Below are 27,648 nucleotides of genomic sequence, written 5' to 3' on the forward strand. Positions count from 1 at the left end.
GTTATCCAGTGCCTGACAGACTCAGCTTAAATACAAGAGACTCAGGGGAATCCACAAAGATGCGAAGGATAAAAGACAAAATTAGGCAGTCAAAATTGTGAAGGGGGAAAAAGAAAAAAAAAAAAAAAAAGAGAAATGTCGAACTGAGAGTTGAAAGCAAATAATCACGGGTCAAACTGCCCTATAAGGCAGGTCTGGAAGAGTTTCCACAGAAGATAAAAGAACAGAAAAAAATAAGAATATATTCAACAAAAGAGAAGAAGGAAATTAAGGGTGATGCTAGTAAACTGGGAACAGAAGAGGCTAAGGAGGTAAAGTGATGAAAATGTCTGAATGCAATCAAAGAATAGCATGAAAAAATATTAATCTTGAGCCAAGATAACTGAAAGAAACTAAGGAATGCCCTTTACACCTTTGAAGTTGAATATGGGCAACAGCAGAGATACTTGTTCTGGAGGGGTCTGCAGGGCAAAAGTGTTTCTGAGCTTGAATACTGAAAGTGGTTTGCACAAACAGTGGAGGTACATATATAGGCAAGTACTCAAAAAAGAAGCAATGAAGTTAACTTACAAGATAAGCAGCTATGTAAACATATACAGACTGAATAAAAGGAAGAGGGATTTAATTCCAGTGGTTATTTCTTCTTATTAATATGATTTCTTTTGCATGATGTACAACTGAAACTTTACAGCGCAATAAGCAGCAAAATTTAGAACTTTTATTCTACAAACCTGAACGAAGTCAAATACTGTAAGTGGAAGCAAGTCATCCAGTATTGCTGTATCTTTTGAGAATCTGTTAAGGATACCACCTATGGATTAAGAAAAAAAGGAAAAAAAAAAGTCAAACATTTTAACTCCCCCAAAATCCTACATTTATTACTTTGACAAAAAGTACAACTTTTTTTGAATACAAAATATTAAGGATAAGTTCAAGATTTTTTCTAGTACACACAATTCCATTACAGTTTAGTGCAGCATCTTTCCTCAGGGAGGAATTTGGCTCCACAACTTCTGTTTCAGTTCTTGGAATCTCAAAACAAAACCCCAGGAAAATGTAATAAAAACAAAGAAACATAATTAAACAATACAGAAACAGAGGCACAAAGCATAAGGTCTGTGCCCCTTATGCAGGAGGCTCTGATGATACACAGATAACTTGTACATCAGCAGAATTATGAGCAGAATTACTGTATTCATCACCAGCTAACAACAGAATTAAGAACTTAATGGGAAAATGAAGGAGAAACCCTATGTTGTATTGTCATTTACCAGTATCTTCTGTAATCTAATACGCAAGGGTATGCGATAGGAATTTCATGTACAGAGGGAGATGGAACTTGTTGCACCAGTTATATAATGAACTCTGTATCAACTCCAGAGCCAAATTTGAATACGCATACCATTATTCACACTAACTGATGTTTTATGCCATTTTAGTAGGACTACTTATAAAATAGAGTGCTTTTTATCATCCACACCTGACTCCTTGTCACTCACAACATCGCTGACTATATCTTTTCTATTGCCATTTTAGACAAAATCTATTCATTTGAAGTTAGTCTAGTTTTATTGCCTCAAACGGTTAACTTTTAATTTTCTCCAACTTACAAGGTGATATTTCAGAATCAGAACTGACAACTGAAATATGTCACACTTAAAGTGCAATCAAGGTTCATTAAAAGATTCACAAATTACTTTATGTGGCAAACTTTCAACATTCAGCTTGACTGAAAAAGTAAATGGAAAGCAACAGTATCCTTTAACAGAATGAAAACTGTTCAATTGAAATGAAACCCATACATGAGTCAGTCAGTTCCCATCTCAGTTACCTGCTTTCCAAGAGTTGAATGTTGACATAGGTGCATGAAGAACTGCGTGCACCATCTTTTGATGAAGAGTTTTAGACACTGTTATAAGCGTATGCACGAGGGGCAAACCTCTGAACATTCCCATGGCGAGCAGGGTATCCGCCACTCCCACGTAAATATAAATGATGTAGTAGCTGCTAGTGTCAGTGACAATCACAGGAGGTGTGTCAGAGGTACTGTTTTCGGATTGTGTTGCATTCACTTTCAAAGCTGTCCTGTATGACGGAAGTGAAAAAATAAATGCATTACTGGAAATTGTGGTTTGTTCTCTTTTATTTTCTCTACTAAATAAATAGTACTGCAATGTTCATTTGTTTTAAAACTATGTTAATAGTTAGTTGTATGTATTTTCAGTAATTTTTTAAATATTGTCCTCTATGTATTAAATAGAAATTATGAAATACCCCACGTTCTGCTAAGGAAAAGTTACTCTTTATGTGTTCCAGGGCCAAGGCAACAAATGGCCTATTCATTTCCTCAGATATCTTTGGTGATTTGGGCACCTATCAGCATTTGTACTAATTTCTGAAATTAGTTGCAACTGTGCAATGAAGGGTTTTTACCAAGATGGAAATTAAGCCTTTGTTATATAACTACCACCCCTCCAACAGTTTTCTCCAAACAACTACTGTGAAAATGTACTGTTTTGGTACTTCTTTGCAAATCTACTGCCTGTTTAATCACTGACAAAACTAACTCAATCAAGGAAAATGCATCTGCTTCTTTCGACCAGAAAAAAATAGTTTAAGTGTTGAAAAAAGTGAATTGTTAGGGAAGTAAAATGCTTTAGGTATACTGTAAAAATCAAAGGCCTTAGTGACCTATTGTAAGGGGACATCAACATAAATCCCTCCTCCTCCAGATCAGACCTAAGTCACCATATGCTTTCTGTACTCAAACATACAGACTCAGTGTTGCAGGACAAAATCAGGGACCAAAAGCATTAACCCAGGAAAAGCCATACTGATGCTTAGTATGTTTAACCTTTATCTGCCTGACCCTGCAACTTCTGGGAATTTTTCACAGGGGAGCAGAAGAAATTCTACACATGGGGTTCTACAGAAACTGCTCCCTTAAAATGTTCCTAAGCAAGTGTATAAACTGGTACCTCTACAAGACAGCGGTGAACCACAGTATATTCAGGATAATCAGGTCCATGCATCTCTAGAGTGAGCTGACCCAGGAAAAGTCTCGCATGCATTTTTACGTGCTCAATAACAAGGCACAAGCTATTTGGTTGTTAGCAGCTAAAGAAGTACCAGCTTAAGATACCACCTACATGAGGTATATAGACCATCCATCTATGAACCGTTTTATTGAATATAAGCTAGTGCCTATCCATACAGAATTCTGGCAGAATTTATTATTTATTTATAGCAAAAATCAATATAAAGGAGACCCCAATTTCTCAATAAATTATCACCACTACTTACTTTTTAATATACCATAATCCAACAAGAGAAGCAGCTACCTGTGACCAAAGAAAACAGAGTCAATTTTTTTGTCTTGTCACATTATGTACTTTTTCTTACTTATCTTCTTTCACTAACTTGATAGTTGTTTATAGAGACAGCATTATAAGTGGATGGAAGTCAAATTTTCCTGAAGCAAAAACCTTGTCATATCTGCTCCTCTTTCCACAGAAACCATTTAGTGCATCCCACCAGGAAAGCTACATTTAGACTTGTATTACAATCAGGCTTTCAAGTGCCTAAATATTCTTTTATTGTTTTTTACCATACTATTAACAAAGGCTTGCTAATGCATTCCTAATGACAAGGAACATTCACTGTATGCTTTAACGTATTTTAAGTTTTAAAGATTAATATTTCTTGATGGCCCTAAAAAAGTCTCTCAATATCTTCAAAGGCAGCTACTCAAATATGAATGTCAACTTTGTTATTTTTGTTTTGTTGTTCTTGCTAGCTGATATCTACATTTGATATATCTATTTGTCTGATATTGCTCAGCTGCTAGTTTTACATAATTCTCCACATAATCTATTTTAATATTTTTTAAATGTGAAATTAAACCCTTTTTGTTGTGAGATGCTTCAGTGCTCAACAGAAGCTTCCTCTATAACACATTTTCTTATCTGTCCACTGAGACAGTGGAGACCTTCATCTAGTCCACCGCATTTCAGTCTGCCCTATTTCTGCTTATGATCTTTCTTCCAAGGGTCCAAACATAGTTTCTAGCTTCCTCTTCCCATATATCTTTATGGCACTGGTACAGGAATGTATTACGATTACACCTCAGCAAATAATTAAAGTCTTCCTCTTGGGAACCACTAACTTTTGCAGGTCACACAGTAAATAACTCAACCTTGACCATGATACTCTGAATTTATGCAATTGCAAGGATCAGACTTCTTTCACAATAATATTTTTACATCTCCCAGCAGAATTCTGTCCTGATCTTGACTCCTCACAACAGAGGACCATTTTTTTTCTCAGCTGGGAAGATGAAGGTAGACAATACCGTGACAGAATAATTTCACAAAGTCTTTCTACATGTTTCCATTCATAACTGCTCTTCTTCCAGTTCAGCAACCTTAGTCTCTGGGTCTTACATCTAGGAAACACAGTTTTGAGCCACTTAAGTGAGCTACACAGACACACATCACCCCGCAAGTCTAGGAAGAATGTACAAATGATGCCATATTTATGGTGATATGCGTGGACTCACCTTGGAACCTACAATACAAAACAATCCATTCTAAATCTAAAATAGCCTCTCTAGCGTTTTCAAGTTAGTGCCATCCAGCTCTGAAGGGTGTCAAAGCTCCACTTTCAATTCACTTGTCCTCACTAGCCTCTCTTTGTTGCCTACGGTCAGAAGGGTGCAAAGTGTTAGCACAGGCCACATAACCACTTGGCACGGCATTTCGTCTCATGCACAGAGATTTGCTAAAGGTTATATAGTCTGTGCTCTGACTGAATATCTTCAAAATAAGCAAAAACTCTGCAACCAAGATTATAGATGTATGCTGAATATATGGGGATAAATCTGATACACCTCAAAGTTAAAATTTCCTTTTCCCCTGCAACTCGCATTGAGCTTTGCTGTTGTAGGTTTACACAACCATTTTCCACTACCATGAACATAAAACTTACGTGATAAGAACAGCTATATATGTAAATACCGTCATGCTTTTGGAGGTGGATTAAAAATTTGCAATCTCAAACTAGATCTAAGCTCTAGGCTTTATTCCTTGTCCAAAAGAACTAATTTAAATTACCTGCAACATAACATTAGTGTAAATGTACCATCAATCATATCCTTATCCAGGTTCGATGATACTAGAAGTTTGAATGCTACCACAGAACTGCTAAAAGCATTTCACTGACACAATCAGCAAGAAACTAGTCCTATGTTCCTAATGGATTCTTCTCTTCTTTCAGTTCACGTTGAAAAATGCCAAGAGAAATTGTTACCGTATAAGTTGACATACAAATACAGTCTCTTTAATCTCCCAGTCTTCTCTCTAAAACATGTTCCTTCCCTCAGAAAAACACTTGATTTTCAATATTAATTGTAAAAGAGGACATTATAAGATTCTGTATGCATGCTAAAAGTCGTTCTTAAATTGGGAGACAAGACAAAAAGCAGGCAATTTCTATTACAACAAAAATAGTCAGACTTCCATGATTGGGCAGATGTTCTTCAGCACTTTTTCTGACAGTGTTTTCCGCTGTACTTGGAAAGAGTCTTCACTGCATGCTTCAGAAACACCTCATCCATCTTTAAATGCCGTCACAGGCATTCAGCTGTCTGCCTTACTCACCACTCTCACTAGGAGCAAAGCTACTAACTCATTTTTGAAAGCAATTCTCTGGAATTTATGTAAGTGCTCATCAAAAAAAGATGTAGTAATTATTCACCTGTGAAGATTATTCACCTGTGAACAAAAGACAGATGTAGTAATTATTGCTGTTAACCCCCCAAAGCTCTACAAAGATATCTTTTAATGGAAAATGGAAGATTATTCACCTGTGAACAAAAGACCTGCACAGGGCAACAATTCTTATTTATGCTACCACACAGCAGAAAATAACTGAAATAATTCAACAAGGTGTATCTTCTGCTGCCATGCACTAATCGCTATCTTTGGTAAGAAATGCTCACCTAACCAGTAAAAAAGTAATTTAATGGCAGTTACCAATAAGCAATACATACATGAGCTAATGTCTTGGTGTTTTATCCATTTATCCTTTTATCACAAACAACACAGTTTGAACAAACGTCATTTGTAGTAACATGACATCAAGTGCAGATTTTCTTACCTCAAGTAAGAAGACAGTCACACAAAAAATTAGAACAAAAATCAAGTTTTTGTGGATGGTAACGTATCTGAAATAGGTATTCCATGTGGTAACAGTGCCCATGCTTTCAGCATCATCAGTAAAGCATTCCTGTCAAAGAATTGATAAGACCATAGTCAGACAGATAATATCGATATATGAGAATTTCTGACACATGAATGCTGTCATGCTTTCTGGTAACTCACTCCAAATAACTGAACTGCAGCATTCAAATTGGCTGATAACAGCTGGAGAGGAAGATACTGCCTGGTTAAGTCATCTTTGATATAACAACACAGTTTAGAGATGATTTGAAATTTTCAGACAACACTGAAAGAAACAACCAAGATTTGTCCAGCACTATTAGAAGCCCAGAAATGGTTAATCAATAGCTATTTTCTTTCAGTAGAGATTAATATTGTGTTGTTAGAGTAAATTTGTAAATACTCTGCAGGCATTTTTTTTTCTGCTGAGATCAATAAAGCAAAAGAAAAAATGGGCTGTGCTTCAGCAAATTATGAGTTTGAATGTTTCTTGTAGACTTCTTCCCACCTAGGAAAATACTTTAGAAAATTTTCCCATCCTGCGAAAATCAGCTGTCAGTTTTGAAAATGAAAGGAGTTCATCATGACCAGTTGATAGTTATTAGGAAAAAAAGGAATTTTGCTCCAGTTCCTGGTATAAATCTCAACCTCAACTGCATAGTTCCCACCACATCCATAAAAACAGAATAAAATCCATCTTACTCCTCTGTTCATTATCTGTATCAGAACATAAGAGCTAAGCAGTCTGGCAAATTTGTCAAATTTGATCAAATTCCAGTTTTAAAAACTGTGCTAGTACTTCAAATGTATTTTATTTTTTCCATAAGCCTTAACATTTCAAATGACAATTTTACATAAATGTTTTAAAACAATGTTTTTCCATGTTATGGTCTTTAATTTAATTTAATTTTAGCATAAGTAATCTTAAAGGTTGATTAAAGAGCAGAAAATTAAAACCTGTACTAAAATCCTCTACAGATAGCATTCAAAAACCATAAAAACCAGACAAAATAAATTTTTGAGGATTTCAATGATTTCAAGATGATATTTGAGTTTTAAAAATTTCACAAATATTCCAAAAAGATATTCCACAGAGAAGTACTGCATTAGGAATGACATAGTCAGGTAGAAAAATACGTAAGGAGTATATTGCACTAAACTGTCACCATATCAAAAAACCAAGATGAATGTAAATCAACACACACCTTCAAATCCTCTTCATTGATTTCATCACTTATGTCCAACACACTGTCTCGAGACAAGCGCCTGGTGTAGATATCTATCTCAGAAGACAGGTTTGTCTGAGGCACCATAGACATTTTCCGAAATGTTGTACTTCCCTTTTTGGAAAAGTTTGGTCCATAGTTTGCAGAGGTGCCCGTCATCAGGTTTAACACAGATTGTCTCCTCTGACCTTGCAGCATATGGTCAGTGTTTAGCATGTTACTCCGAAGCATACCTACATCTCCTTGTTCCAAGTCAGGTACCAGTGACAACCTCCTTTCTGGTGGGTCATTGTAGCCATCTTCTATCCCATTGACCTGCATTCCGTTCCTCTGCACTACTGAGAACTTCCTACCAGCATTGAGGGGGTTAATAATTATGGAGTTCTTCCTTTTGTCACTAAGATCTGATGTTTGTTTAAAAGATTGCTTCTTTATTTCATTTCGTGATCCCACACCTTCTCCTTCAATGGAAAATCGTCGGAGAGTCTCAGTTAAAATTGAATTTCTTCTCTCTGCACTGAACTGATCAAAAGAATCAAATCCCATCAGCTCTGAGCTGAAGTCTGGCCGTTGACCCTGAAGTTCAGAAAATGTTCCATAGAAATAGCAGCTCCCTTCATGTAAAATTAATATTTTGTCAGCAATCTTTAAATGTTCCAGTTTTGAAGTAACCAAGATCCTAGTTTTATTTGCCATCAACTTGCACACACAGCTATAAAAGATGAAAGTGTTAAAAATAGATTTTTTTCTTCATGATTAATGTTGCTTTTATCCCTTTCACTTTCAATCTATACGCTTTTACCTGCCCCCCTCCCATTATGAGCAGTCTTGGGTTCTCCCTCAAACTACAAAGAAGGTGATAAGGCTGAGATGTGTAAAGAGTGAGGACTTTATCACAGGAACCAAAAAAAGGGGAAAAATTTAATCATTTTCAGGTCAATCAAAAAAAAAAACACCACAGTTCAACATGAAAATGAAATATTTCTTTCATCCTAGGGTTACTTAGATCTTTTGCTACCAAACTTAAAAGTATTAGCTCGATTTCAAAACTTCAAACTTATGGTCACAGAAAAGCTCATGGATGGCAGTGTGTGTCCTTCATGTTTTGAGCTACACCACCAGGACAAGGCAAAAGCCTCTGTCTTCAGCCAACCTGCTGCCAATCTCTTGGTCCAGCGGGCACTTCCAGGTGACCAGTCTTTCAGTGATTAGAAAAACAAGACAAATATATGTTATATATATTCAAATATATTTATATGTATTCAGTGATCAACAAGAAAATAGAAATTTTTGTAAAAAATTATACTTAAAAAGCAGGGAAGTGTTTTAAAATTAAAGCCTTTCTGCGAAACAGACACACCAGCTATAAAGCCATGCACTCGGGATTAATAGATTATGGCAGGCTCAATATGATGAGATGACAGAGGGATCAGTAATGCTCACACCTTGCTCAGGCTTGCTCCCAGCACAGTACACTGTCCTACTGCTAACACAAAAAACTCAGTCATGAGAACCCCTAAAAATAAACATCCACAAAAGGTATAATTTTGATCACTTCAGTATTTTTGTACTGTTATTAAATTTCTGTTCTTGGTTTTACTTTGTGCTGCTTGGTGGGATTCTTAAATACAATCTATCAAAACATACAATACCTTTCAAATATCTCTTTTTCTGTAAAAATGTCTAAATGTCCAAAAGGAGAATCCAGGAGATACAAATCAGCATCTTTGTACACTGCTCTGAACAGAGAAAATGGAAACAACATTCACTTTCACAAGTCTTATAAATTTACACAAACATAATTTTAAAATAATGCCTTTACAGTTTTTTCTCCAAAACTTATAACCGACAGACTTTTTTACAGCATCATTATGGACCTGAAATTCAACGTTTAATGTGCTTATAATGCACCTTTCAATAAAGCCCTTCCTTGCTGTGGACCACATTACAAACTAACTCAAGTTTTCCATTAATTTCTGTGCAATCAAAGGATTCCATACAGCTGCCTTTTACACAAGTTACTCTAAAGATCTGTTTATGGCCTGAACCTGACAGTCGCCATCGGTGTACAATGACCATTTAAATGGGAATTTAGAACCTACTGTAACGTCTACTGGTGCCTGGGGGAGGGAATATTATGTATATGTAAATAGGTGTGTGAAAAGACTTAGGTCTCATCACTTAGTTTTAAAAGTACTTGGAAATAACTGGGTAGCAAAGACAAGTGTATTAGTGAGCCACGATCTTGCAACATCATCTGAAATGGGACTGTACAATATTTCAAGTTCAGGACATCAAAAACTATTTGTAGCATTAGGACCTTAAGCTGTACGTGCCTGGACATGGCTCACTGAGATCTAAACCTGTGGTTAAGAGGTTCAATTTCAACAGAAGTTCAAAAGGCCCCTTGCCTTCCTCAGTAAGTATGAAAATCATGATGTGATACGAATCAGGGTATAATTAGCAAAGAAAATTTGGACAGCTGAATTTCAGCACTTTTTAAAGTACTCTAAGAATGAGTTTTAAAATCATTATGTTAAACAATGTGAAAATATTTAACCACCAGGAGAACAAGCCCTCAATAATAGTATATTATGTTAATAAACCAAGCAACTTCATTGAAAAGTCCTCTGTCACGATGGGTTTCACTGACCATACATTATGTTGTAGTGGTTGCACAACAACAAAAAGTTCATACTGTTCTTGGCACTTTCATCAGCAAAAAGTTTGCAAGTATTTTCCTGGAATAATTATAGCACTCAAATTATTGCTATAATTTGTATGTTTGACTTAGTAGCTATACATGACTGGCTTTAGGGTACCGGGCCAGTGAGCTAGCTCAAACCCAGGGCATGCACTGTGTTTTTCCCCTTGGTCCTTTCTTTCCCCAAGCTGTAGCTGCAGGCGCTGACAGCGCTCTGTAAAAAAGATGGACTTAGACAATCTCCATCTGCTTCTCATGACAGCTGATTGATGGCACTTCAGCGGTGATTCTCACTCCACACGACTTTGCACAGAGTCCACCAGACACACGTGTGCCGCCAGCCCAAGCGAATAACATCCAGCTTATTGCCAGGGCAGATGGGTACAACCCAGGGCTGTAATCCTAAATTTTCTGCTCTAGCTTTCTCAGAGCTTCATCTGCAACCCACACCTCAACATCTGCACACCTTGCAGTATGCTGAGCTTAGACTGGAGCCCAAACACAACGTAAAGCAGATACAGCCACCGTCCCTGGGGCATTTATTGTTTTAAAAATAATAATAATATGGCTGAGAATAACTATATATCAGTTCTGGGACCCTCTAGTAAATGAGCTGTGACCATCTGAAAAGTGACAGACATGATTATTCATAGAATCTGGAAAATACGTCATGTAAATATTGCATTTTAAATGAAAATCTAAGTGGGTTTTGTTGGGGTTTTTTTGCTCTGAAAGCTTTGCCTGCTCCTCCTCTCTTCTCTTACCGCATAAAACAGAACCATCCACATGCCTCTTCCTTCTCACAAATCCACTAGAAAGATCCACACTGAAAGCCTCTCTGTTTTAATGAACCCATCTTTTAGCCTCACACAGACTTGCACATCTTTCATGGGATGCCACTGTGGATCACCATAATGTGATTTTCCTTCTACCCAGCTTTTCTGAGCATAGGAACCAGCACAATTTGCGCTTGGCACAGAAATAAATGGGGCCATTTACACATCAGAGCTATCATTACTGGATTTCTGATGATAGCTAAGTGATTCTGCTGAAACACATAGCTAATTTATAAGACAAACACCTATGTTATTGTTCTGTAGACCTTCAAAATGACTTACTAACATTGGAAGGTCAGAGAGACAAGGCCAGACCATTATTCATAGGTACTGACTAGCCATTGATTTCCACTTTTTCTTTTTACCGCAGAAAAAGACCAAAACTACGAGCAATGCTTTTTGAAACATGGCATTCTTTTTCATTTTTGTTACCCGCAGACAGGGAGTATGTCATTAATCAATATATAAACTGTTTTGTAGAAGTGTCATAGCAGGGAAAGATCCTGGAATATTTCTTATTTATATCTTTGGATGGGTTTCTTTGGTACTCAGAAAGCTACACTTAAAGGTCTGAATCTCCGAATGGCATCTTGTATCAGGGAGGAAAAGATTCATCTTCAGCCAAGCCATCGCATGTGTCTGACGTCAAACTTTTAAAGTTCAATAAATAAATATGCAGATGTATCACAAACACAACTGCATAGCAAAACTCAGATTTCTGACAGCAAAAATGAAGTTCCTGATATACCTGGAGGATATTTATTTAGCAGGACTTGGTCCACATGTGTTTAAGTGCTTAGTCATAATACTTTCCTTAGACATGAAACAGTACATTGCTTAGAGAGCAAAATACTCACCTTGCCAGTGAGATTCGCGCTCTCTGGCCTCCGCTCAGAATGATTCCACCTTCACCCAGCACTGTATAATCTTTGTCTGGGAACTTGGAAATGTCCTGTTAACAAATTTTCTTTAAGAATCAGACATGTATTTTCCATATGCAAGAAACTCAAGCTATAGACTGGATGGAAGCGTAGCATACAACACTGTACAGACAGGTTAGGCAGAAGTTGTCAAAAAAAAAAAAAGTCCCACAGAGGTTTTTTTCTTTCATTTGTTTATGTAATCAGAAATGGTGACAAAAGAAAACATATCATTCTATTGCAGAGAAGCAATCAGGAGCTTTGAGCTTCAAGATCTCAAGAACAAATATTTGTCTTAATTGCCAGATCTCCATAAAAGCAAAGAATGTACCTTCATACAATATCAATCCAAGACATTAGCCATTCGAGCTTGCTGTCCAATAACAATGATAAATGCACTTGCCACTGAAGTAAGGGAGAGCAAGAAGCAAACTCTTGACCTGAGCTCTTCAAATGCCAGAAAAATTTATACTTCAGGCAGGTTCATTAAAAAAGACTTGCACAAAATTCCTAGCCAGGAACGCCAGGAATGCTCAAGGTTTGCAAAAGGTTTGGGAGCAAAGTTCTACTGTTTGGGCTATAAGTTACTTATAACTCATGACTGTGCTAAAAATGAACCTTTAGCCAGGGATAAACACAGAAAACATCATTTTACTTTCATGTGAGACAGAGAAAGGAGAAAAGAACATCCTCATGCCCACTGGCAGAAGTAGTCAGAAATTTTCTTGAGAGGAGTATTTAGCACCGAAACTGAAGATCCATGCAAACCCCAGTAATTCTTGGAAGACACAAAGAATGGCTTGTGTACCTGAAGACTGTCTAATATTTCTGCTTTTACAGTTGCTCTGACAAAAATTATTAATTCTGCCTTCAAGCCTTGCCTGGCCTACATCCTTAAGCCAATACAGCGACCCTGCTATCACTGTGCTGGTGGTAGTCTCAGGGGACTTTTCCCAGAAACAGGGGCTGCATGACCTCCCTGTGTCCCAGGGCACCTAGTTTCCCAACAGGTATGACTCCAGGCCACCGAGCTGGAAGTCCTGAGTGTCCCAGAAGCTCCCGGGGCCTGCGCTCCCCGCTCGCTGCCTGTGCATGCTATCCCGCTCCCAAGGAAGCTGACCAAGGCCTCTGATACCAGACAAAATCAGCTCTGGTGTTCTCTTGCTTTACAAAGATTTTTCTTTTAGTGCAACTTCTGAGGGGTAGAAAGAAAGTAGCATGCAAAATCCTTCAGAAAGTGAGCTTCTGGGAGCAGGCTTTAGGTAGTGCCCTGGAAGAGGCGGCCTGTTTTGGGCTCCCTCTTCCCCCGGGCAGCCGAGGGGCACGCAGGAACCCAGCTGTCTGCATGTTGGGTGTCCCCTGCATGGGTGTCCCTAGCACCCACAGAAATCCTCTAGCTTCAGGGAAAAAGACCGAATGACATGTGAAGCACTTCCAGGGTAATACCACCCGGGGTTCTAAATTGAGTTGCTCTCTAGAAGTTCGCGTTTCAAACAAAGTCAGATATAATCCAATTTTGATCACCCCTGTTGCAATTTTGACGACTAATCCCTCTCCGTTGGGCAGCCTTCTGGCATTCCAAGCCTCTGAGGTTTTGCAGAATAAATAAATAAATAAATAAATAAAAATCATTCCAGAGAAATGTTTCCTTCTTCCTCCCCTGTAAATTGCCCTGACCTCAGGAACAGAGTGAACAATGCCGTTCAGTCCTGGATCAGTGACAGATGGAAGGTCCAGCCACTCAAGGACTAGAAATTGACTGCCTGGTCTGTCAGGAAATGTGAGATTCTCCCAACTCTTTAATTTGATAATAGCGTTTACTTCCTGACTTAGAGGATTCTGACCTTAAAATCAAGATGCTTTTATGTATGGTAAAGCTATTGCAGGTGATTTTTAAATTCTTGTCGTGTTAACTAGTTATTTCCCTCTTGTAAAAGGAGAGCCACAAAAGCAAATCCCTGGTACTAACAGCTGAGGTATTTGCAGAAAGACAGACGTGAAAAATAGTGCTAGCAACATATTTAAAGGAAGATTTTCTAAATGTGACAAAATTATCTTCCTATAGGTCATGAAGTATTTAGAGAGAACATGTGAAATTCTGACATAAAAGCTTTTCTGGTGTTTGTTTGAGACGACCTGCTCAGATCACTTGTGGTTTCACAACGGATGTGGGAGTCACTTTGTTCACCTGTAACTTTGACATTTACCCAGTATCTTCACCTGAACATTGGGATTTGTGTGGTTAAGTATCTGGATATCTACGCTGATTTCAACTGTTTCCCATTTCTACCAGTACTGCTGTCTGTAATGGTGCTGGTGCAACTGCAGTTTTCTGATTCTACTTCTTCTTCCAAAAAAGTGCAGGTGAAGAACTGGGCCCAGTGTGTCTTCCCTTGCAAACTGGGTAAAATCCTAGTCCTACTGGAATTCATTCCAGGTCTCCCATGTCTTTAAATGGTGGTAGGATTTTGTTAGATATATTTCTTTGCAGGTGTGTCAACATGGAATTTAAATCAGACTTTTAATGAGTTCCCCTTCTGGTCTCTTCTACCCTTCACCTCAGGATAATATGTGGCATGGAACAGACAAAGAACTTTTCAGGCTGTAATTATAATAATTAAAAAATGTTTAGTAATTTCTTTCAAAGGCGTAAACAGAGTGATGAAGTCCAACAGACACACAATGCTATTTGTTGGAACATGCATCACCTATTGTAAAAAAGTACATAGGGCTGGTCCAAATACATCCTTGCTATCATTTTATGCAGGAAGTGAAATCAAGCCAGGGACAAACCTAATGTAATGATGCTGAAACGCATAAAACCCAGCACATTAATGAAGTAGCCACTGGATTTTCTTTAACATATCTATTTCTAAATGCTTAAACTGAGAAACCTGTTGGTAACTATTCAGAGAAGAAACCCTCCACAGTTCCCACAGACATTAATTACTTTTGTAATTCTAATATCAAGAGCTAACAAATCTCAAGTTGCACACCAAAGGAGAAGACACCCCTTTTAATATCTGTTTGCATTTTTAACAGTGCAAATGTCATATTCATCTACCTCAGCAGCAAATGGATGACCAGAATAGAATAGAATCTAGATTACAGACTACCTTTGGGCTTGGTATGGAAGAATAGAGCTGAGACAGTTTGAGTTAATATCTCTCTGCAGGGTGAATAGGAAATACGGTGTCATTTAAAAAAAGGAAACTTCAGAATGGACTTCACACTCCAAGACTTTTCTGTAGAAATTGTTTGTTATCAAAATCATTTGATAAATCATTAGCAACAATTAAGATAATGAAGCATGACAGAAAATAGTTTCTGACAACCATGCCTTCCAGCAAATAGTTGCTGTATATATCCAAGGCCACTCAAACTACTCAAGCAGTTCTAATGATAGAACTTTTTTATTTTACTTATGGGGCCCCTCTTTCTTCCTTAAATGTGTCTTCAATAATGTGGCTTTTGATCTTGCCTCTTCTGCCTCCCCTCCAAAAAGATAAAACAGTCATGAAACTGATAGAACAGAGCAGCGGTTTTTACTCTCTGCACTTCATCTTTGCTAACCCTTTCCTCTATTTCACTTCCTTTTTTTTTCTAGAGTCTCAGTTTCTTCACCATCTCTATCCCCTTCCTTTTCTTCACTACCATTAACATTCCCCATGCTTATTTTCACAGATCCCAGAGAATCCCCCCATTCACATTGCTACCTCCTTCTCACCTGCCAAAGTACTCCCTTTTTCACCACCTTCTTTCTCTCTGTGTTTTAGAGAAGCTGCCTCTGTATACATTTTGCAAGTCCCTTTCTGTAGTATGGATAATTTGCAATAAATTAGAAGAAAAATACTGAAGCCCTTATTGTATAAAATGCTGTAAAACTGAATATAAGTTAAACAGAAGCAGCACCAAGGGTTTCAAGCAGGAGATGCAATAATGTTCCAACCTATTTGATAATTTTTCTCTTTAGCTATAAGAGGAAAATTTACTGTTACCTGCTTTTTCATGAACATGATTATTTCTGTACTTCCAAGCAATCATATTCAATTCTAATATACCAAAGAGGTAGAAATGGAACTGAAACAAACCTCCAGATTTGAATTCAGTGATTACTAAAAGTCTTTAGATAATTATTTTGAAATGTCATTTTGCAGAAAGCATAACTTTCAATTTGTCCTGATTTTTGGAAAAGAAATCCTGAAAGTAAGACAGATACGAATTAAACTGCAAACTTTGAAGTTTTCAGGTTTTGAAATCAAGCCTTGTGTTTCAGACTCATACCTACTAGTGAACATTTCTGTTAATTTTTAAAAGATGGAGAATTTTCAATAATTTTTTTTATATCTTGGCCTTTGGGTAACCAGTTAGAACATGCTCGAGTCCTCATTTTCCTGGGCCATAAGCCAGAAAACCAGATCTCTTTAAAGTATTTCAAATCAGAGATTACTTTTTAAAAATGTATTTTACTTAGGTAACTCTCCTCTCTTTGCCTGTGATTCCTGAAGCCAAAGCTATTGTTAGATTTCAGCTGAACCATTTCTGAAGGGTTCATGATCCAAAAGCATAAGCTTTGTTTTCGCAACAGTTTGTGACCTTGAGCAGAGTGTCAGGCTCACACAAAACTCACACGAACACTGGCAAAACTCGCTCTCTCTATGGTGAAACTTTCCCGTGGAACAGATTTTTGAAACATGAAGTAGTCTGTATGCTGCATGTGGGTAGGTTAAATGCAGGGTAAGGGAATTAAATACTATTCCAGAAGTGACACGGAAGATAGGACAACGTCCAAGGTAATCAGTCCAGAGACCTTTACCTAAGACAGGAAAAGGGGTGGGGAGAGCTGTCTTGACTGAAACAGGTTTTTAACCAAACGATATCAACACAGAACATTGCAGAGGGTCTTGGTTAAACACATTTATTTGATCACTAATAAACTTTTTGAAGTCAGTGTGTTTGGGAGTTGAGTCTATTTTTTTTCCCTAATCGAGATGCTCCCCTGCTATAAAGGAACTGTGCTAGTCTATTTACTTCCAGTTCCCTGTGTCAGCAGCTTCCCACCTGACCTGCCCATGATTTTGGGCCACAGACAAGAATTTCAGTTAGAGGAGTTTGCTCGTTCCAGTGGATCATACCAGCGCCAGGTGGAAAAAGTATAAAGGTAGCCAACTTTTGGGCCCACGTGTCTGAGATGCAACGGTTGTAGTGGGAGATTTGATATATTATGTGGACTTTCTGCATGGAAGAGGCATTTATGCAGTATTAGCTGTTTACATCAGGACAAGATGAACTTCACCTTGACATGACCGTTGCTCTCCCCTGCTATGAAGACAAGCTAAGTTACTTGCTCTCGTGTAGTTTACACTGTAGATATGCTCCTGATCAGGTAATCAAGCTACCTCTTAATATCCTTTTGTAGAGAATTACCTACTACAAAGCACTCAGTTCCAGACTTGAATCCTTATTGTTCCTCTTTTCCACAGACTGTAATCTGCCAATATCCCTGGTGAAAACCAGGCACAAAACCAGGGCACAAAGTATTTTGCTCACTGACATAACAACCTCTCAACTCCTACTGATTTAGTTATCTGCCAAAAAAACCCAAAACCAAAACAAATCAACCAACCAACAACAAACAACCAACCCAAAACCAGCACAGCTAAAAGGGGCTGGAGTGGTACAGTGGGATGCAAGGATACGTGTTTCTGTTCAGGGCATCCTTGACATCGCAGTGAACTCGTCACCCAGGGGTGGGTGCCATCCTTCGCAAGGAGATGTTGAACATGCAGGAACACAAACCAGGGCTTGGCATATTGACTGTCTCTTTCTCTCGTTATTCTCTCCATAACCTAAATTCATAGATGAAAATGGATCTCCTGCACTCCTTGTAAAACCAGCTTAAAAAACCACAGGATCTGGCCACAAATTTCTTTAGTACTATTATATGATTTGATTTTGCACGGAAACACTTCCTCTATTTGCATGACATGTTAAACATTACACTCAAGAGCAGCTGGTGGCTCTCAAATCAGAGCATGTGTTTACTTAAAGAGTGGTAATCTCTTAGAGGTAGTTTGCCATTATGTGTTTATGGCCTCTTAGGTAACTATTGAAGGATCAAATGAACTAACTAGGTGGAAAAATATCTATCTCACCTTGCAAAAAGGTAAAAACGGAAGTCGTGGAAGTACGGTTTCAAAACTAATGAATTACCGCACCCTTTCAAATGGGATATGATGCTTGTTTATTTTTTAAAAAGAACAACTATAACAGGCCTACTTCTGCAGTCTTGACTGGAGGAACGCAGTCGCTTAGGATGACTTTGTTCAATGTTAACAGCCGTGACACATGAAGATTCCTGTTTCAACTGTCCAAAGGTTTTACCTTTTTAGCTTAGCAAGTGCTAAAACCAAACAAAAACCCTGTGTATAGGCTATTGATACTGATTTTTCAACCTGAAAATCTGAAAATTCAGCATGTTCCTTTCCCATTTTCCATTACATCAATAATAAGGATTTTGCAATGTCAACTGACTACTCCTGCAAATTCCCATTTATATTTGTGTTATCCCTGCCGTGACATTAATACAGCCCTTCAATCTCCAAGGATGTTACACTTGTGGAATTACTTCAAATTTAGTAGCAAGTTTCCATAGACATATAAACTCATCCAGTTCACATCTCCCAGTGGCTTTTGCTATTGGTTAATGAGCATAAAAATCAATGAATTATGCAGGATGTTTTCTCAGTTTAATTTTGTTCATACTTAGTCCTTAATTTGAAGTGCTAGGCAAAAGTTCACCTTCTCTTGCTAACTGATTTTTAGCATGAATATGATGAAAAGCACTTGATAAAAAGGGTAAAACACCCTGTCAAAAAAAAAAAAAAAAAGGTAGCATAAGTCGAGGCAGCACCAATTCATCTTATCTTACTTTTGGAGCACCTTTAAGCTTGCCTATGGGGACTGTCTTTAGGAAGTAAGTTCAGAATCTGTACCAATTATATCTTGGCTTCTCTATATCATAGCATGCCAATTTAAGATTTTAAAGGTAACAGATTTGTGGTAACACCTGCACACTCAAAATTAAACCCATTCAAACAATTTATTTCAAAAAAGCTTCTGAATAAAGGACAAATGGTAAGGACTACTGATCTGTACTTGAATAGTTTGTTCTAGAAGTTGAAAGCCTTTACTCCCATATTTGCAAACCAGGATCTTCATTTTAAGACACGTTAAATTAGGTACTCACTCTACTCGCTTGCTAAAATATTTGCTATTTCTCAAGGAAAGCAAAAAAGAGGAAGAAGGCAATGGAGAAGGAACAAGCAGCTCTCCTCCTATGCCTTTTTGTAAAACTTTCTTTACTGTGATGTTTCACAGAATGTATCATGTAATTCAAATGTATTGGCATTCCCTTTAGCTCAGCATCACACAAAAATAAGGGCAACGTCTACACACCACTTACATCTCACTGCAGCCATAGGTAGTTTGTGCTGGGCTTTCAGAAATAATTTTTGCCAGTAAGGCTGTTTCTATAGGATATCAAGAACACTAAGGTAGCTTTTAATTACAGCCTCTTCATCTCAACTCCAAAGTAGTCTTTCTGTTGTTCTATAACCTTCCACTTTTCTCCTCTTAACCTCTGCCCATTTCCAAACTCCAGTACCACAAACTCCAGAACCACATTTTAAAACATGATTTTACCTCCCCTGATGCCCTCCTTGCCCTCAAAGGAAAAATATAATCAAGAAATGTAATTATAATCAGGTCCTGAATCATTTTACACATATAAAGCAGGCCACACTACCATAAAAATATGCATATACGTTGTGCAAACAGAAGTTTAAAAAGTACCTTGGGTATGCTTTTCCTGATGCACACAGAGATGCATTTGAGAACCCTTCTCATGCTTCTTCAGTATTATATATCTATACAGTATCATCCTGAAATTATGACAAGCAGTAGCACTTAGACCTGGCAGATTTCCCTTACTGAGCCTTCGACACACAACTGTCTTTCGTTGCGGATCCTTTCAATCACTCAGATCTCACACACTGGTACAGGGTTGCACTGCCCTTGGTATCCCCACATGCCAGAGAAGGCTACAGAGCAGAGCTGAGACAACCAAGGACCGTGAATGAAACCTCTGACAATATACTGCTACCACACGTGTGCCATCAAGTGGGACTACACTCGAAGGAATACCATTAAAACACACGCTTCCCATACTGTATGATGTGATTCACTGCATCTGAGAGTTCATCAGTCACACACTTATGTGATGGGCATTGGGTGAGACAACAGTTGTTATGCCTGAGAAAAAAAGGATACTTGAGAGATGTGGACACACTAATTGAGCCTGTAAACCCAGACACAGACTGAGATCCTAATGTATTGTGCACTACACAAACACACTTTGTCAAACTACCCTGGCAGAGTATTTATGAGAGATGCAGTTCTCCAATATTTTGTGCTCATTTTCTTTTTAATCTTCATCTTCTGTTTCACGGTACAACATCATGAACTACTGGCAAAACGAGAGGGTAGGTGAATTGCAGCAAAGCAACAAGAATAAGAAGCTGAAGGCAGAAATCTCTCAAGATGAGTATACAAGTAAAGGAAGTAAAACATGTAGCTGCCTGAACTCTTTGGACTAAAAAATGCCCCATTTTAGTGTTCTAAATCGCTATAAACTTATGTAAGCTTATAAAAGAAATAAAAGAAAATCCTTTGTCGCTCACAGTTTCATTGCTTTCCAGTAATGTGAATATTCAAAATTAATTAGAGAAGAAACCATCATTTTAACCTTCCTTTTGATGGTTCCATACACAAATAGAACAAAACATAAAGCTGCAATATCTTTTAGGAAAACATCAAAAAACCTTCTTCCATCCAAGAAAAACCAACCAAAGCCCACCTATTTTTTAGGTAATGGTTAATATAACTAGATTCACCATTCTTTAGGACTTTACAGAATAAAAATCTAACACAACGCATTCTAACCTCTAAATAAAGATCTGATTTCCTATACAGTGAAAATTTTATTCTTGGACACCTAAAAATATGGAAAGCTCTGTGAAATATTCACTTGCACTTTCCATCTTTCATAATTACTCTGAGATAAATTTACCTCAGGTATTTAGCAACTCTAAAGACACTAAGCAAACTCCTTAGCAAATCCACTATGCACCAATACAAAAAGGCAGGCAGAAAAATGTAGCGCTGACTTTTCTGAGAATTCCCACGCATCCCAAATTATTTAAGTTACACTTGCTTAATATCATTTGCATATCTCCATAGACCTAAAACAAAGTGGAGAGCACCTTGTGTGAAATCAACCAGCTTCAGTGTCCTGTTCTGCTGAGAGACAAGAACGGGCTATTTGCTGTTTGTGAGGAAACCCCAAATATAGGTAGATGGTATGATATGACTCACATAGAGTAACCTGTAGTGTTTTATTGGCACTAACAAAGACAATGGGAAAAAGACATCAAATTTAGGAATTGGACCAGATCTTCAGTATGCTTCCTCTATAGGGTGATGGTGGAAATGGCAAAGCAAAGCGGGCATTTCACAGGTATGTTACTTTTTGCAGTAGTAACACATCTATTTGCCCACTGGATCAAAGAAGATGGTTTTGTATTCCCAAAGAAGTTTTTGTAGGCATGGAGCTTGGAAGTAAATCTCACTTAGCCGCTGTTAAGAGCTTTATGTTAACTGACTTTCAGCATTTGTGCAATAAGGAAATAAACTCTTTTTTATCACCAATCCTTGGTTCACCTTAAAGAACCCATATAAGAACCAGACTCAGCAACAGGCATACATTCAGGTGGAATATATAACTACCTGGGAAAGTTGCAGAGAAGGGGGCAAAGCGGACTCCCTTAGGCAAAAATCATCTGGTACCTCTCCTTTATGAAGAATGAGAACACACACAACCTTAACCCAGCAAAGCACTAATCCTTGTCGTAATAAACCCCTAAAAGGACACACTGGGGAATAAACAGGGAATTAATATTTTAAATCCATCCTTCAATCTGCCATACTAAGTCTTGTTTGGTAACTAAGATGTGAAAGCTAACGAGACTAGAAAACATAATAATGGCAGTAAGGTAATGCATTTGGCTTCCTTCCAGACCATTCTGCCTTTTCTTCAGGCCAGCCCAATTTATTCAGCTTCAGTCCAGAAGAAAATATCCTTATAAGTATCAAACTTAATCTCAAATAATGAGCCCTGCTAGGAGGTGAAGCATATCATTCTGCACAGAGCTGCACCAACACAGATCAAAGCTGGCTTGATTGAGCCTGTTTAGAGAACAAAGGAGCTGCAACCTACTGAGACACTGAGCTGTCCCACCAACACGGAGACATGGAGCCGTCCTACCAACATCGAGACACCAAGCCATCCCACTGACACCAAGACACTGAGCCATCCCACCAACATCAAGACACTGAGCCATCATTAACCACCTTCTGCTCCAGGAAGAGCCTGAGATATGAATACTCTTTGGGAGAGGGCAGTTTTGAACTGCTGAAGCCAGCTATTTCGTGGAGCTTTGGCATTAACTGCAACTTTTATGACTGAGGTTAAGGACTACTGTCTTCAGAAAGCCTAACACAAAAGTTGTTAATTCTCCTGTCTCCAGAAGCTTTCAAAGAAGATTTCCAGCAAACCACAATCCAAACACAAGCTGAAATGGCCATAAACACATAAGAAAAGATTACTTTATCGCTTAACTATACCCCGCTCTGAGATAAAGTGCAGTAACCTCATCTTATTTTTAAACAGACTGGCTATTGTTTTCTTGCTTGACTGGCACTAAAGGAAAATATGTTTCACTGTGTGGTCTAAAGACAGATCCTATTCAACACAGTTAAATATTTATTGTTTTCATCTACATGTTACAGACAAAATGCCCGATCTTAAGGCACAGCAATAAGGGTGGAAAGGTCCGAAATGCTGTCTCCTTTTTTGTCTTGCAATGTCAAAAGATATCTGTTCCTACACTACTCTCTGGCAGTATCAGACACACACAAGGTCATTTCCATATCATTGTACTAATTGTAGGCTACATGTCACAGAAAGATCGATCCTGCAATAATTTCCAGTGTGAGAATTTTCAGTGTGCGCACAGAAAAACCCAACTTCAGTCAAGATTTTCCTCTAAGTAATTCAGGTTTCTGGCACAGAGTTCTAATTATCCCTGGAGCCATTGTGGAAGTGCAAAAGAAAGGAGGAAAATAACTTAATTTCCAAGATTGCAAGGAAAACCTTCTTTACAAGGAAGAAACGTTAAAAATAATTTGTAGGAACAATAGTTTTTACATCATTTCTTTAACATTAATATGTTTATCCAGGTTTTTAACTAGCAAGGAAGACTGAAAAGGCAGACACCTTATAATATCTGAGCCAGCTTATTTAGCTCCTTTTGTGTAAACTACCAGAACCAGCACAGTCAGCGTATCTCCCAAGGAGCTGGCAACAGGCTGACTTGCAATTCCACAAAATTGGTATGTCAGGCCGAGTTCCTTAAATCTCAGAAATGTTTCACTTACTTAAAGCTCCACTCCCTGCCTTTTACTTTGGGTTTTTTTCACTTCAGTTGGGTCACAGGTCTTAAGAGTCCTAGATGACTGACCTCTTCTAGTTGGCAGGCTTTGATGACACTCTTGTATCGGTATTCATCATAGGATACACCAAAAATTATGTTTTCTTTTATTGTTCCAGGCATGATCCAGGAGACTTGCGGTGAAAAGGATATCCTTCCACTGTGTTTAATTTTACCCTGTGAAGGCTCCAATTCTCCCATTATCAACATCAGAAGAGAAGTCTGAAAAATCATTAACACTTGGTTAATAGATCAGAGATATGTATAACCATAAGAAATGCTAAACAAACCAAGAGTCACTCTGCTAAGTCATGTAAAGGGTACATTTGTCTTGTAACGAGTGTCCCTATAAGTACTGATCTCGTGCAAGCTGCAATGAGTGGAGATTTTCGTGATACGTATGGTTCTGAAAGGCCTCTGAAATGAGAGGAACTTCATTCCTTGAACAATAAAAATTGTGTAAGATATCTTGTAAAAGAGGCATGCTGCTGCAAAAGTACAAATTTTTAATTAAACTTCCAGTAATTTTACACGGTAAAAATGTGAGTATCTGTGAGACACATACAGATGTAAGGTATTAGTATTTATGGAAAATGTTATTTGATTTTTAAAAATTATCAGTGACTAATTTGTTAGTTCTTTGTACGACACAATTCATATTTACAATTTTGCTAGTGTTCATAAGCCTTTTATCTGTATTGCCTTGAAAAATGCAATTTGTTTGTGTGTGTATACAATTACTCACAAACTGCTCAGTGTGATCTGAATTTTCCTCTGTAACTGTTAACTCATTTACGTGAATACATGACCTAAGTATATTTACTATTTCCCTTCATAAAAGAATTGATTGCAATTTCAGTACTGACATGTTATAATTTCAAAGTTAATCAGTAGCTTGTAGTAACCTTGTCACACATCACTGGCTACTAGATCAAAGAATAGAATTGAGAAATACAAGGAAAAATATGTTACAGAGCCATTCCAGTGGTGTTCTTATCACTAATAAACAGTCAACAAAGCTGGGACGTAACAGCCAAAGATCTAAAAATCTGTCTAAGTCACAGTTTCGTGCTGTTAAGCCCAGAGATCCTTTGACAAGTTATACAATATGCAGGGGGAGTCTCACAAGATTCTTTCCATTATACCAGAATCTGACTCTTCCAAAATGCTGAGTGAGAAGTTTCTGATCTTGCAAAGGACAGCCGCTTAGTATATTTTGCACGCTGGATGTTAAGCTACTGTATCTTGTGCCATATAACATAAATGGGGAAAAAAAACCCCAAACCCAGCCTTATCTAATATTGAAGCTGATTAAAGAGCTGATGTCAGGCTTCATACCTGTTCTAGATAAAATGAGTGTGCAGCCTGTTTCACAAGCCTGACAATTCCTGGAATATACAGTAACAGCCTCAAGCAACATGAAGAAAACCTTAAATTAAAAGGGTGTAAGGGAAAGATAAATTCTTTTTTTTTGGAGGAAGAGGGGTGTGTAAACCTTATTTTTTGTAAATCTTTCAGATAATATATTACAAGTCTGTTAGCTTTATTGCCTTGAAAAGTGCATTTTTTTTTTCTATGTATATACTCACAGAAACTGCTTGATGTAATCTGAATTTACCTTAATTTTCTAAGTAGCTGAATAAAGGAGATATACATATGTCCTTCAGCACTTTCTAGTTGACATTTCAGCTTCAGCAATACCATCTGACATTATCAGCAACATAAGAAAATTATTCTGTTAATTCAGAAGTATCACAGTAAAATGCACCTCAACATAGCAGCTTGAGGACAACCTCATGTACCGAGTCCCTTGCTCTTTCCTATTGGTATCATTACTGAAAAATAATATAGAAGCCTTGTTCATAATTAAATTGATGGGTCACAGAATCACAGAATTTTCAGAGTTGGAAGGGACCTCTAGAGATCATCTAATCCAACTCCCCTGCCAAAGCAGGATTGCCTAGAGCACATTACTCAGGACTGCATCCAGGCGGGTTTTGAAAATCTCCAGAGAAGGGGACTCCACCCCCTCCCTGGGCAGCCTGTTCCAGTGCTCTGTCACCCGAACTGTAAAGAAGTTTTTCCATGTGTTGGAACAGAACTTCCTATGTTCCAACTTGCACCCATTGCCCCTTGTCCTGTCACTGGGAACCACCGAGAAGAGTCTGGCTCCATCCTCCTTCAACCCACCCTTTAGATATTTGTATGCAATAATAAGGTCTCCCCTCAGCCTTCTCTTCTCCAGGCTAAAGAGTCCCAGCTCTCTCAGCCTTTCCTCATAAGGGAGATGCTCCAATCCCTCAGTCATCTTGGTTCCTTTGTCATTGACTCCAACAGACCAAAGCTTTTACCCCATGCAAGTAAAAGAAATCAGAATATGTTCACCAATAATTTGTTAAATAGGAAAAGAGAAGTTGCCAAACGCATAATGAATGTTTGTTTTGACTTTCACATCTCCCCAGAAAACCCAGCGAAGATGAAAGGCTCATCAAATGACTTGCTGTTCAAAGTGAATAAAAGTATCACAGTTCAACTCATTTTATATTAATGAGGTTAATCGGATGTGTTATCTGCAAACTAAATGTATTGATAACATTTTGAGGTCCTAAAATGATGATTAATCTAAACCATGACTTTTCTCAGAAGACCATCAGTTTCAGCAGCACCTCCCCAGGCTTTCACGTGGGACTCAGGGAGCCTTATCTGTAGGAACCACAGCACAAGCGACCAGGAATACCACATGTCCAGGGCACACATATCAGTTACTTGGCTAACCTATGTCAGGCTTGTCAGGTTGCTGACCATCTTGATTCCAATGTTTTCCTTAAAATGTTAGCAAGGCAGGGGGCGGGAAAAAGCCTGTTTGGTAGCCCACTGAGCCATCTGGATATCTACTCTATGTTCTTCAGTTTATTGTTTTAAAGGCAGCAAGATTCTCACCATGAGCATTAACTTTAGGTTTCAGCCTGTATTATTGCTGCAAATCTCCTTCCATTTCCTATGGACAAATAGTTTTGTCATTAAATTGCTATTTCCTTATAAAGTCTGTATCCTTGTATGTACAAAATATTATTCAGCGAACCCTTTCTCTTATTGTCCACAGAGCAAAACTTCAAATGACTATTGGCCATTTTATTGAAAACTACAGTTTATCCATACTTTTTCCTGCAGCCACAATTTTTACAGTGAGCACGGGATAGCAAGAGTACAGCAACAATACATATAACAACACAGATAACATGATATTATTCCTTAAAATTGTTAGGACTTTTGTTGAAACAACAGAAATAGAAATACCTTGCCTGCTCCGGTAGATCCAGAAACAGCTAATAACTGTCCCTTCTCAATCTTGAAATTTATATCCTGAAGAACAGGAGAGGCATGAAGGGGAAAATTGCTGAAGAAGAGATTGTTGTCTGTGCTGGGAGCTTTGCTGTTGTTGTTTTCCTGGTTTGCTTTTACAAACAGCTCCCCAATTCCCTGCAAGATACACAGATGTGTAGTTGTATGTAAATAAAAAATAAATAAAACATGCATACACAGACATGTATTTCATACTATGGACTTATGAAAACTTATGAACTTACTTTTCTGATGTTAATTTTCCTATCTATAACATAGTTATAATATTCTTAAATATATATATTTTTTAATGTCTGAATTGGACTTGATTTTAAATTCGTGGACACTAAGAAAACTTTGCCTATTATAAAACTGTTTTCCAATGTTTATACATGCCACAGTCCGATACTGTTTTCAGGCTGGCTTAAATCAGAAATAACTACTTATTACAGGCCTTAACACTTATTAAAGGGTCTTTTCCAAAGTTTCTCAACTGTGGATAATTTGATATCATGCATTAATCACTTGCCATATATTCCTTGCCTGCTGACAGCTGAAGCCAGTTAAAATGAAGGACTGTAGGCTGCTCCTCTTAGAGAACACCAAGGCAAATAAAAAGTAACACAGATGATACACTCTGTGTTTTAAATTAGTTTGGGTAAAAGTACTAACCTCATCCCAAAAAGCTGTTACTTTGTCCAGTTCAACCCCAGTGGTTGTTAGATTATACTCCAGGGCTTTATATTCTTTTTTCAGCAAGAAATCCTAGAAACACCATGAAAGCAGATGAGAG

The 27,648-nt window shown here is 37.9% G+C and overlaps 1 protein-coding gene across 1 annotated transcript in view; it reads right to left on the minus strand.

Annotated features, from left to right (window-relative positions):
• Positions 1 to 27,648, minus strand: part of CFTR (cystic fibrosis transmembrane conductance regulator (ATP-binding cassette sub-family C, member 7)) — a 90,757-nt gene that overhangs the window by 32,133 nt on the left and 30,976 nt on the right. The window contains exons 9-18 of the mRNA XM_009883680.1: positions 27,528 to 27,620; positions 26,811 to 26,993; positions 23,544 to 23,735; positions 11,842 to 11,936; positions 9,097 to 9,183; positions 7,424 to 8,156; positions 6,157 to 6,285; positions 3,304 to 3,341; positions 1,832 to 2,085; positions 732 to 811 (exon numbers count right to left, since the gene is read on the minus strand). Coding sequence (XP_009881982.1) covers positions 732 to 811; positions 1,832 to 2,085; positions 3,304 to 3,341; positions 6,157 to 6,285; positions 7,424 to 8,156; positions 9,097 to 9,183; positions 11,842 to 11,936; positions 23,544 to 23,735; positions 26,811 to 26,993; positions 27,528 to 27,620 — 1,884 coding nt within the window. The remainder of the gene's footprint in view (positions 1 to 731; positions 812 to 1,831; positions 2,086 to 3,303; positions 3,342 to 6,156; positions 6,286 to 7,423; positions 8,157 to 9,096; positions 9,184 to 11,841; positions 11,937 to 23,543; positions 23,736 to 26,810; positions 26,994 to 27,527; positions 27,621 to 27,648) is intronic.

This window comes from Charadrius vociferus, unplaced genomic scaffold, assembly GCF_000708025.1.
Source record: "Charadrius vociferus isolate BGI_N301 unplaced genomic scaffold, ASM70802v2 scaffold43, whole genome shotgun sequence".
Taxonomy (NCBI): domain Eukaryota; kingdom Metazoa; phylum Chordata; class Aves; order Charadriiformes; family Charadriidae; genus Charadrius; species Charadrius vociferus.